The 13367-nt window shown below is 35.6% G+C and overlaps 1 protein-coding gene across 4 annotated transcripts in view; it reads right to left on the bottom strand.

Moving 5' to 3' along the window:
- Positions 1 to 3601: 3601 nt before the first annotated feature.
- The window catches only part of CTNNA2 (catenin alpha 2), a 524441-nt gene continuing 514675 nt past the window's right edge, over positions 3602 to 13367 (bottom strand). For all 4 annotated transcript variants that reach the window (XM_074865479.1, XM_074865476.1, XM_074865477.1 and 1 more), the window contains one exon: positions 3602 to 4756. In XM_074865479.1, coding sequence (XP_074721580.1) covers positions 4469 to 4756 — 288 coding nt within the window. In that variant the 3' untranslated portion in view covers positions 3602 to 4468. The remainder of the gene's footprint in view (positions 4757 to 13367) is intronic.

Raw genomic sequence — 13367 nt, 5'->3', positions numbered from 1 at the left:
ATAAGTCTTTAATTTGGATTCACAGTAGGGGGGCTCATTTAAAAAAAAAAAAAAAAACCAAAAAAAACAACTCGGTTTTTGCTTGAAAATCCCATTGAAATCTACATTTTTATATGCAGAAATGTTATTTTAAGCCTATAAATACACATCTTCTGTATTAAACTCCAGTTTCACAGAGACACAGGAAACTTGTTTTGGCCAACTTTCATGTGGAGATATAAAATAATGCCCTAGATATAAAAACATCCACTCAGTATTTTTGACTTTGTGGGATTGTTTCCCGCTGCATTTTCACACCTTAGTCCACCTCCTTTTAAAATGTAGAAGAACTGAACTATTGATCGGTATTTCACACTCTAAGGAGAGAGTAGCAAGAAAATACTGGATCAAAGTGAATCTGTGCTGAGCTTTATCCCCTGCTTCCTTATTATCAAAGCATTTGTTCAACTTTAAGCATATGAATACTATCATTTATATGCAGCCAAGCACTTAAACTCATGTATAAGTTTAATGATGTAATTGAGATCACTGGGGATTAAGGATAAGAGTGCTATTTATGAGTAATGTACTAAGTTACTTACACTCAGGTTTCATTTCTTTGACCCATCCAAAACCTCTACTCCTTTGTAGTAATATGCCTTGATCAGTAGCTCCTCTACCACTCCTTGGCCTAGAATACATATTTAGCTGTTTTAACTCTTCTTTCAAATTCTTAGTTTAATAAATAAACCAGTAATGAATCTTAGGAAAATTATTTAGAAAGTTATCTAAAAGTTCTCGGGCTTTCTGTTTTCTCTGACTTAATTCAGAAATTGGCTCCCGTTCCTGCTGAAGTGTATTATAAACAGAAATATTCTGTTAGCTATTTTTCCATATTTTATTAAGATGAGAAGTAAGCCAAACACCTTTCTCTAGCCTTCTTCCTCATGGCCACGGGTCAAATGATACAGCCATTTCTGGAAGAAGCATATAACTCACTCTTGTAACGTGGGCTTCTAGAGAAGAAACAATTCTTGGCATGTGAATAACAGTAAGAGTGACCACAGCATGAAAAACCACACTAGGGTAGAAACTGCCCCTAGCTCAGGGGTGCCTGTCTGACCTCCATGCTGATCTTCAAACCAGCCATTTGCTGTACAATCATTTGCTGGAAGCAAATAATTATTTAAAAATAACTAAATTCTGTCATCAAGAAATGTATAATCATAATTTCCAGAAACAGCAGTGTAATTGCTTCTCTTGCATTGTAGGTACAATTTGAGCAGAAAATTTTCAAGGTTGTACATATACAGGAATATGTATGGTACCCATACATTTGGCTTGTGAGCCAAGGTGATAGTCATGACAAACAGATGCAAATTTCTGATCGAAGGCTGGCGAGGTCCAGCAGTCCTTCATTACACTATGCTGGTGATATCAGTTCCCTTATCTAAGTGGAGGACTGTCTGTAGTGAACATTTCCAACATCCACACACATTATTGTATGCCTACACTTTATATTAGACTTAAAAGTCTTCTAGATCTTTAAGATCTGCAAGATTTCAAGATGGAAAGTCTGTGGGATGAATTCTTGGTTGGTGCAGTCAAAAGAATTGTTATTGTGGCAACTGTGACATTGTGAAAATGAATTCCACAATTTACTTAAGAAAAAAAATGTATTTTTTAAAATATTGATCTTGTTGTTTGATAATTCATTGTGTCACCCCTAATTTTTGAGTTATAAGGACCAGTGGTTACTTTTCCTTATTTAGACATTTCATAGACTTACTATTGATGACCCTAAAGAAACTGGGGACTCTTACCTTCTTTAGTCTCCCCTTATATGAAAGTAATCCCGGATTTAGTAATCCTTCTCATGTTTCCATGTACGTTACCATCCTATGCCATTGCTTCTTTCAGATGAATTGATTAAAACTGTATGAAGTATTCGAACTTAGGCACATCCCTGATGTATAGTATCATCCAATATTTTACTCTTTCTCTATTAAACCTCTGATCAATCTTAACATTCTGTTGGATTTACTACATGAGCTGAGCACTGAACTGGTATGTTCTGGTTGGTTTTTGCTTCTTGTTTTCATGTGCATTACTTTTCATTTATCAACGCTAAATTTCATCATGTTACCGTAAGATATTTAGAGCATAGATTGACCCCTTCAAAAGGCAAATAATCCATCCTAAAGTAGGACTCTAATTCACATGAACTAAGTTGCCCAATATCATTCTGGGTTTTACCTTCACAGACTGTAGTTTCCCTTAGCATTTTGCAGCACCATCGCTATTTTGATTGAGTGACTGATAATTGATTCATTCTATTACAGTCTTTCTCTTTAGCCATGGAGCCTTAATCAATGGAGACTCTACAAGGTGTTCATATAACTCATTGTCTACATGCTTTCTTCTAATTATATCTAAATTTGAGATGCCTCTTATAGCAACAATATAATTTTAAAACATCTGTTCAGTTAATCCATCACAGTTTTAGCGCAAAACACTGCTGAAGAGGTGCTATTACTTTTATTTGTGGCCAATTGTCTGGGTTTTGGTTTGTTTTTTTTTTTTTTCATGCACCGTGCTGGGACATTTTTATTTGTCTGTTATTTGTTATTTTTTTCTTTAAACTCAGTGTCCATCTTTGTATTTAATTTGTAAAGATCCCAGTTGGTTTTAGGTAGTTTATTGGTACCACAAGCAATGCCAGTCTACGTCAGACTACAGGGCATTATAGGAAAAGCTCTTCAAGGACTTCCCCACATCTTCTATTTAGTGTATTTTGATCACGTGTAGAGTCTCCAGTTCTGACTGGGGAACCTTTTTATTATACAGTACAACTAAACAAAGCAAAAATAGTAATATCCTAAAAGGCCTCTGAGAGTACATTTCTTTATATAGATTGTGTAGGAGGGCAATAGAACAAAATTTGGTACTTTGCTAATCTGAGGAATGATCAGCGTATCTGAGACAAGCATCCAAACATCTCTCAAAAACTCTGAGGGTTATGCATGTCACTTATGGTATACCTCACTGTTTATCACAGTGTTTCAAATCCCTTATGAGGTCATGAATGTTCTCTTGTTAGTATTTAATTGGAAGAAAATTAAATACATGCTCATTGTTTTATTTTCATATACCAAGATCTTTTCATAACAATAATACAATCTCTGTAGTTGAGCCAACTGTTGGGGCTAAAAGGGAATAAAATTAAATACTGCATTTCTTCATGCAGTAGTCTTTGTAGAGGTCTCTACAGTGTGGCACAACAGATGATTTCCAAGGTTCTAAGATGCTAACCTTATAAGCTTAATAAATTAAACTATCTTTCTGAGGTGTTGTTTTTAAACAAATAATTTCATGCCACACCTGACACAGATGTCTCTCATGTATTGAGGCTTAGATCTGTCTCAGATTTAAACTCTGGTTTAGACCCACTGACCAAGTTATCCAGGTTATAAAAGAAGAGAAAATTAATATAATGCCATCTTCCTTTCACCAAAAAAAAAAAAAAAAAAAAAAAAAAAGCAGCAGCATGAGACAAAATTAACCACTGTTTAAATCAACTATGATGCAGGGGAGATCTATGCATTAAAAGAGACAAGCCAAATTGAGGATTCCAAGGTTAAATGAGTTTATTGAGTTAGTGGTTACAATGGTATGTCAGATACCTGTAATCCAAGCTACACCTACATATTTGCCTCTAAATTCTCACACTGTCAGTTTCCGTGTCTCTAAACATTCCACCACCAGGTCTTCTATTACTAATATTATAATAATAATCATCATAATAATCATAATATAAAAGGCAATGTCAATCACCATATTGTGCTTCATACTCCACCATAAGGAATTCAATGGGCAAAAGTAAACCTCTGGTCATATTAATGGGATTAATTGAAATGTGAGCAATCATAACACTACTAGAATATAAAGAACAAAATATGTTTTAAAAGAAGCATTTTTAAGATGAATTAGTTTGTATCTGTTTTAAAAATTCACATACTATAATGAAGATGACGTAAAAGTTATATCATTTAATTATTGGGCCACACATTTAAGCATATTGGCTAGTACATTTTTGCACTGGAACAGAAGCAATACAAGCTTTATGGTCTACCATTACAATTCCATTTTTTTCACTTAATATACCTGCCAACCTAATGTTTCTTGCATGCATAAAAATTTTTGGGTTTAGACTTGAATTTGTTTTTTAATCCACACATACCCCTGTGATGCAAATTCTTTGGCCAATTTAATGCTATAGTTTAGTTTAAAAAGGAAGCTTGGAATAAGTCCATTTAACATCAGAAGAGAATGCCCTAAATTTTGGCATTGCAGAAAGTTAGTTACTTCAATAGAGTCTCAGGTTGCATGCAAATTGACACTGCTTCCCCCCACCCCATGCCAGACGCATACAAGTCGGCAGGTATGCATACAAAAAGAATATAAAACCCTCCTGGTAAAGCTTAGTGTTTTAGAATGAATCCATAGCTTTAAATTCACTTAAGGCCTGTACAGGGGAAATATGTTTCTTCTGGGACCCTCTTCTCACTCTTGTCTGATATTCTTCTGGTTTTTCTCTCTTTACTAGAGGTTTCTTCTCAGGGGCCTTCATCTTCCAAGATACAACTGGTGAGTTCACTGCAGCAGTACCATAGACCTTCTGATATTTAGTGGAAGCCACATATGATGCTTTCACTGTAAGGACCACAGCGTTCATCAGATTTTTAGCTGCCTGGATGAGAGAAGTGGCACTGTCCAGCTACAAATAGAAAAGAAAATGAAATACAGCAAGGTTACTCCATGACTGGATCACTGGACCATTTCCTGACTGAAGTCTGGATACTCTCAGATCTCATTAAAGATGAAATGAATCCTATCCCTCAGGATTAATCAAGTAGCTTGTAGTAACAACCACCGGCAACAACATGCACCGAACTGTAAAGGTAAGACTGTGGTACCTCACATTAAATATTTTAATAATTCAAAGGAAAAGCTTGTGTTTTCTGGGGGTTTTTCGTTGATTCTTTTTCTATGGGTGAAGAAGTTGCCTCTTTTTTTCACAAAAAAAAAAGTCACTTCTCGCTTAAACCTTTTAAAATTTACTTTTACATGTCAGAAACTGCAAAACAGGTCAACAGGGATTTTTCCCAAGTGTTCAGATTTGTTCTAATTATTCCTATTAAGCCCAGGATAACACCCCCAATGATGTCTACAGGAACAACATGAGGCCAGTGCTGAGGTTGTTAGAGAATCCCATCTGAAAAGATGAAAGGAGATTTTGAAACCCCTAAAGAAATAAAAAGATGAAACAGTTAACTGCAGGTTTTTGTAGCTACTGTAATATGTGAGCTACTTATGTTCACAAGGAATCTTACTTTATGATTAGCAGGCTTTTCATACATACACCCTTGTGTTTCTCCCATGAACGAGTCTGTCTGAGATTCCTGGGACCTCTGGATGTGAGAGGCCTTAAGAACTTGTTGAACTTCATACCATTGGGACTTCCAGTCGGCAAGCTTCCATTATACACTGAAATCAAGTACATATCCCTGGCCAAATTTTTAAAAACGAATTTAAGCAGATAATAGGACTTCAAAGCAATGTCTCAATGTTCCAAAACATGAATTAGCACTTGTTAAATCCAACTGGACATGCTCAAATTAGTAGGTGCTAAAAATATGCTCTTAAGTACTGTAGAAACCCAGGTTACTATTTAGGATGTTCAATTATCCCTTTCCCAAAATACTGAAAAAGGGAGATATTTTCTTTGTGATTAAGCCTTTCAGTTCTGCCATGGAAGCTGCCTCAATTTTTTTATAAGTCTTTCCCAGTTTGTAGGAACGATTTTGGTTGTAATATTATTTTAACTCTAATTCCACCCCACTTGCTCAGTAAGTTCTTAGCTATTTTTAATGGGTATAAAATGTCTGTCTCCCTCCAAACCTTTCCTGCTCCATATTTGGGGAGCATATGATTGCTTAACATGAATTCTAAGCAAGGTAACCAGGATAAACACTCATAAGGCAATAACAAAAAACACATTTATTATACTTCACCTCAAATATTTTGAATCACTAACAGAAGAAGAGTTCGGGAGAAACCCTCTTTCTGAAGTGTCAGTGACTGATGTGAACAAGAATAGACATTACAGAAAGCCTGTGTCTGGAACCACATTAATCTATAGACTTACCTATCATTTTTTATTTCCTCAGCTGTCGCCTTATATTCATTATGATTCATTAAATACATAAACAGCTACATACAGTGAGGTGAAAAACAAAAAAGCATTTTAATGATTTTCACATACTTGGTGCCTTTCCCTGAAACGCATAGTTGATTGCCTGCCCCCAGTAAATATTTTTCCTCAGGTCTAATTTGTATTTTCTGTTAGTAAAAGAAACTAAGTTAAAAGATGGAAAATTACATTATATGGCAGAAACATGACTGTTCAATAGGGAGTAATGAAATATAATTCAGTATAGTGTTATTCTGTAACCACACTACTGCATGATTTATAAGGCAATCTGTATGTTTGTTGGCAAATAACAGATCATACTCTATTAAATCAGGATATTCTAATTTACTGCAGAGATCTACAATCAGGCATTATTCATTGTTAAATGATTCTTTTTGAAACACTGGTGGATTGATATTGAATATAAAGTGATACCGTCAAATAGTGTTTACTTCATAATCAATGTGGATAAACTGACTGGATCAAGACTATATTGCACATTCCTGAATGAATTCTATTTGTTGAAGGTTTCTAATGGCCTCACATTTTCCAGCGTTTCTTTATGAAAAGAGTTCTGGTAGCTGTTTTACATGGGGCGTATATTAAGGAACAGAATGATTCAAGGAAGCATTTGAGGAGGCACCTAAATTAGATGCTTAAAACCATACAAAGGATGCAATCTCCATCTTTAAACACATTAGTAATTTTATGGAGTATATCGATAAGGGTGTGCAGAAGCATGTACTTCTGCAGGATCAAATGCAGATTGCAATGATATCTTTTAGAAAACCACGTTACATATTCTGATGCCATTTTAATTATCTCTAGTTTCAATCTGCTGTTGTAGTAAATAAGCGCTCTCTATTTTCACCATTATTAATCACATTTTAACATGCAGATACTTAGTCTTTGCCCTTAATATCCATTCATATTGTAAAATGCTTTCAAGTCTTGGAATCAGAAAAGAGACATAAAACCCCTATAATAGTATCAGGCTATGAGTGTTCTCCAAAATCTGCTGGTAGCCATCCCATGTACCCAATTTGGCTACCTAAGCACTTCCAGTGATTTTCTTATTGCCTCCAGCTCCTTGCTTGTATTATGGCTCAGTAAAGAAGAATTAAACTGAATGAACATCATTTCAATTAACATTTAGATCTCACTACACTACTGTGTTACTTCAGTTTTAAGCTGTGCTTTGGCATCAGCAGAGCTACAGTGGCATAAAGCTGGAACGAGGCAGCAGTGAATCAAGCCCTTAGTGCGTTAATTCCTTACAAAATCCGGGCAGAGAAACATATGCACATTTCCAAACAGATAGTGTTAATAATAAAAAAAATAAGAAGGAAAATTAACATTACAAATAAAAGTACCACTAGGAAATTATTGCACAGCACAGAAGGCAAACTTCATTCCCTAGCAATGGTTAGGGAATTATGAATATAATGATAACTTTCCGTGCTAACAGCGCCTTTGACTTGCTACACAAATAGTGTTCTGCTACTTAGATCTTTTTACAAATACATTTGCCTCCATTTAGGAAAAAAAGCTCTCTTAAACATAAGAGAGAAATTTAGGTTATTGGTCCATAAAACTCCAAGAACAGAGAATGCTGGGAAAATTCAAAATTCATAAAGAACCTAAGAATCGCCGCACTGGAACCTGCCACTTATCCAGGTTAAAACTGTCATCTATCCAGGGAAGGCATAAATCATTCTGAAAAAAAAAAAAAAAAAAAAAGGTTTTGCTACAAGCTAACTTTGCAATTAATAAATGCAAGGCTATGACACTGGAGCAGCAGACTCTACTATCAGCCATGAAGAAAATTTTGGGGGTTTTTCCCTCCAGAAAAATGCTTAAGGCTTTGAGGAGTTTTTGATCTGCTTATAAACTGGGCTGCATTTTTCCTGCACTATATGTGGAATTTTCCAGAATCTTGTGACAATCAAGATTTCTTGCTTCTTTTACATATACACATAATCGAAGTAAAATAACCAGCAATTACAATACCAAAATAGCTGAAGAAATGGCAGAGAATAAAGCTGGAAAATTTTCTTCTTAACAGTACAGCAAATGAAAAGAGATGTTCTCCCTGCATTGTCACACCACTGTAATGGCGAAGAATTATACCACAGTTTTTAGAAAGGACAAAATTTAATTTCCAGAGATATCTTCATAATCAGAAATATACCACAAAATGTCAGGGAAATAGAGAAAAAAAATCTGTATTTCCAGTGAGCAAGGATATAGTATAGGTAGTTTTAAAAGAGATGGTTGCTTAAGAATGTTCTATATCACTATTGTTGATTTTAATAAACCTTAAAAAGTGGGAGAAGACGTCAAAAGAATTGCAGATAGTTCCTAGTCTGGAAATACTTGAGCAGCGCAAATAGAATGACCTGTGAAATTATAGGCCAGTTCAGCTGACAGCACTCTGAAATAAAATAACGAAATGTCTATAAGGGACTTCATAAATAAAGGGAGAGGAAAGAAATACAGTTAATGGCAACCAAATGTTTTTGTGGGTAAAAATATTTTCAAAGTAACCTAAATCTTGGTGCTACATGGCAGTTTGATTAAAAACTCAGCTGATACAAAATTAACAAGGCACATACAGAATGATTTCACATTCTCTAAGTTTCCAAAAGCATGTATACACAAAAAAATAATTTCTAAACAGTGACTTTTGCAGTGGACTCTTGGAGAAACCATTTGCCAGCTTTACAATACTAATATTTCTGTTAAAAACTTGGAAAAAAGTCACTTAACTGATGAAATCTGCAGATAACATAACAATTGGGAAAGTAGTAACTCATACAGAGGGGAAGTGATTGATATCTAATAAGCTGGTAAAAGTCAGAAATACAGATTTCAGTTTAACCAACTTTATAGCAGATGATATCTACTTATACAATAAGGAACTTTATCCTATACATGATCCTAGGAAATACTCCCTGAGTATAGAAAAAGGAGGACATGGATGAAAGAGGTTAAATTACCATATTCAGATTATCATCTGTCTCCAATTAAGGAGCACTGAGTCCTCAATGCAAGACCAACACTGAGGAACTGGAAAGAACGTAAAGAACCTCAAGAACAAAAAACATCTTTTATGGGAAAGATTCAGTCAGCGCTGGTTTTTCCATTAAGCAAGTGCATGATTAAAAAAATGAGTTGATCAAAATCAGCAAGTACATAGTAACAGAAAGTTGATAATATTTCAAATTCAACAGATTAGACAAAGATAAAATGGAACTTAAAGGCTGAAAGGTGAAGAAGGTCCTTTTAGTTATTAATTAGCTGAAAATTTTTAGCAGTGATATTAATTAATCACAGGAGCTAATGAAAGCGATTCTATCTCTAGAGATTGTGAAATCAGTATGGATGTTTTTGCTTATTATGTACACTCCAGCTTAAGCATAACTACTGGACATTTTTAATGCACATTAATTCAGGGAGCCTACGCATCAGTCATGCAGGAAGACAGTTTAGATGATAACAATGGCCCATATTGTCCTTGAAATGTATCATGCAAAAAATTAGTGTTAGTAATTATTGATAAACAGAGTCTAGTCTGGTTTAGTTTGTACAGATCAGGAAGAGCAATTGTCATTTATTTAACGTGTTGAAAAAGAATTTGTAACCTTTCAAATACTCTTGGCAAAGACTTGATTTGTACGCCTTTAGCAGGCAATACAGGCTTTGCCAAGCCTGTAAGGCTATGTGAATTCTGGGTGCATTCCCTGCTTCTCCTGCTTTTCTAAGCAAGTTCAAACTTTCGTGGACAGGTACAGTTGCTGTTAACACAAACCAAAAAGTCAATTAACAGCCTCTAGAGCACCTAAGGTTACAGGAAGCAATTATGAATCTGGAGCATGAATCAGGAATATCATTGTCCCAGATTACATTCTTATATAATAGAACATTTTCGTCTCAGCTGTGCTTAATAGTAGATCCAGTCCTACAGACGCATGTAAGATATATATAAGAAAAAGATCTCCTTCATAATACTTATGTCTTACATTTCTGTGGCACAATTCATGCATAAAACATGATACTACTAGTGACAGCCAATGCAAGAATGGCCTATTTGCTATTCAGATGCACTCATCCCTATGGTAGGAGACATCTGCTATTTATCAGCACTACTATGCGATAGCTGAAGTCAGTCACTTGAAAATGCTCGTAAGGTTTTTCTAGATATGGGTCCATTGTGAGAAAACTATCCTATGTATGTGAAATTCTATGACAGAATGTCATTATTTGGAATGTAACGTGGCCACAATGGTGTTAGAAAGGGATCTCTGGCTACACAGAGAAAATAGTATATATTCCTCTTTTCCTAGCTGTTTATTTTCACATTTGATTGCAATTAACTTGCTCCTTTATACGTGTTGAATATTTAATTCATTCTGCAGGTAGCTGTGTTTTATAGGTGGCCAATCCACTGAATAACTGTCCTCTGCATTTTTTCAATTACAGGTAAGAAATCCATAGGCATTTCCAAGCCCGTTTGGTTGCATTTAACAAAGGCTGCCATCTCAAAGGCTGACAACACAAAGCACACAAGTATACCAAGTATCTTCTGTCTTCTATGGGCTATTGCTATTTTAAAACACGTTTAATTTACAAGCTCAACAGGTTACCAACTGCTTTATGCCAGTGTAAAAAGCATAAGCATATAAAAATACTCCCAATACTGGCATTTCCAATAAAAGATAAACAGATAAACTGCATTTATACAGTTGATTTGCTTACTACAGGCTATTTTAAAAGAGGATAAAAGAAAAAATGATATCCCAATTCATTTGCTTTGAGGAGAATACTTAATATGAAACTAAAACCAATATATAATAATAAAATACGATTTAACACTGAATATCACTAAAATTAGCGGGTTATACTTCATTCACTAAACAAAGAGGTTTGCATAAATAACCTAAGTTTATGATAAAATAAGAATACTAACCCTGTAAAGTTAAGGAATACCACCTAAATGCCCTCAAATGTATTCAGCAGTCCTTTAATTTTATTGTGAAGACATAAAGGCTACTTCACTGAAACATCAGGAGCCCTGCATATCTTTTGTTTCTCAAAAAATATCGGAAATAGTAAGCCATGCACCAACTCTGAAATGCTCATCTAGTGGAGACTGCACTTAAATTTCATAGTGGTGTCAGAAAGCTTACAAATATTATTTTGAGGAAAAAAAATATCTTTTTGCCTTCTCAGGTGGGAGACTGAAACATGGGCTTCAATGTCACAGAATCACAGAATCATTCAGGTTGGAAAAGACCCTTGGGATCATCGAGTCCAACCATCAGCCCGACTCTACAAAGTTCTCCCCTACACCATATCCCCCAACATCTCATCTAAACGACCCTTAAACACATCCAGGGATGGTGACTCCACCCCCTCCCTGGGCAGCCTATTCCACTCTCTGACCACTCTTTCTGGGAAACATTTTTTCCTAATGTTCAGTCTAAACCTTCCCTGTTGCAGTTTAAAGCCGTTCCCTCTTGTTCTGTCACTAATTCCCTGTGAGAAGAGACCAGCACCAACCTCTCTACAGTGTCCTTTCAGGTAGCTGTAGAGAGTGATGAGGTCTCCCCTCAGCCTTCTCCTCCTCACACTAAGCAGTCCCAGCTCCTTCAATCGCTCCTCATAAGATTTGTTCTCCAGGCCCTTCCCCAGCTTTGTTGCCCTCCTCTGCACTCGCTCCAGCATCTCGAGATCTCTCTCTTATTGAGGTGTCATGATCATTTCATGATTATTTGCCTATTTACTCATCTTTGCTTTGTCCTCTCTTCTCCCCTCATAAATAGCCACAAGCAGATGGATCTTTAACAGGAAGCCTTGCAAAAACCCTGACTCACAGGTTAGAGTCTGACGGATACTGAATCCTGTTCTCTTTGGGCCCAGAGGCAAGAGTACACCACTGGAGATATTACACATCTCCAACTCTGCTGTCCAGCCTGCCCTAATAAGTTATGTATGCACTGAAATTGCTTACTGGGTCATCTAATAACATAGTGAAGCACCCAATTGTAATTGTAATCGTTTAGGTTTTTGCTAAGTGTGGTAGGCTTCCAAGAACGGTTCTAACTAACATATTAGTGTGCATGTTCTGGAGCAAAACACACACACGGGGAACATTAATGCTGGAAATGCAGATGCTTTATGAGGCTGGAGTTTGAGGGTCACAACTCAGGGATGAGAAAGCTAGTATAAGTTTTAGGCAGGACTCAGGTACTTATCTTCTTTTACTTTAGTCCATCTAGTTTTACAAGTGGAAATCACTAAATGCCCTTCTGATTTAGACTTAATCAAAATGTCATTTTTATATCAGTGGCTGATGTTGCATACTGTCAGCATGAAAGCTCATATTTTAACAACTGAAATGTTGAAATGAAAAATAAGATAGTTGGAAACAACTGAAAGTTAAAGTTACCTGATTCTTTTTGTGAAATATAATTATTACTGATTTCTTTCCAGCCTGGCAGGTCCCAAAGGTGAAAAATATATTTTGGAATTTCTGATAGATATTAAAGTTTTTATAAGCATCAACCATATTTACGGGCAATAAATTATTTATCCAATATGACATTACTGCTATAACAAAAAATTTACAATTTTTCTTGTAGATGCCAAACCTAGTGTAGGTTACCTCCTCAATATTTAATATTTAATTAATATATTGTTGCATTCTTTTCAGAATTTAATGGAGGAAAATATTTTGACTCATAATAAAAAAATTCTCAGAACCCAGTTTTTTTTTCTTCTGCTCATTATCTGCCCTTGCACATCAGGAAAAAATGCTAAACCAGTACAATTCATAACATATACCAGAAACAATGTAAGGACAAACAATCATATATAGCACTCAATCTTTTAAATAAGCTCGCTTTATCAATCATTTTCATGCTACAATGCTGCCTCAAAACTTCCAGAATCTGTTACTGAGTTAGGATATTTGATATCAGTCTGAATGCCCAAACATCTGGAACAATTCCACAGACCAAGGAAGAAATCCTCAGTCAATGAAGTCAAAGGAGTTTTGTAGATGGGAACAAGATTTCACCCCACAACTTTGCCAGCACTACAGTTGTGTAGCTGGCAACGCTGGCAAATGCTA

Source organism: Strix uralensis, chromosome 4 (genome assembly GCF_047716275.1).
Source record: "Strix uralensis isolate ZFMK-TIS-50842 chromosome 4, bStrUra1, whole genome shotgun sequence".
NCBI lineage: Eukaryota > Metazoa > Chordata > Aves > Strigiformes > Strigidae > Strix > Strix uralensis.
This window is presented reverse-complemented; position numbering and strand designations above follow the sequence as displayed.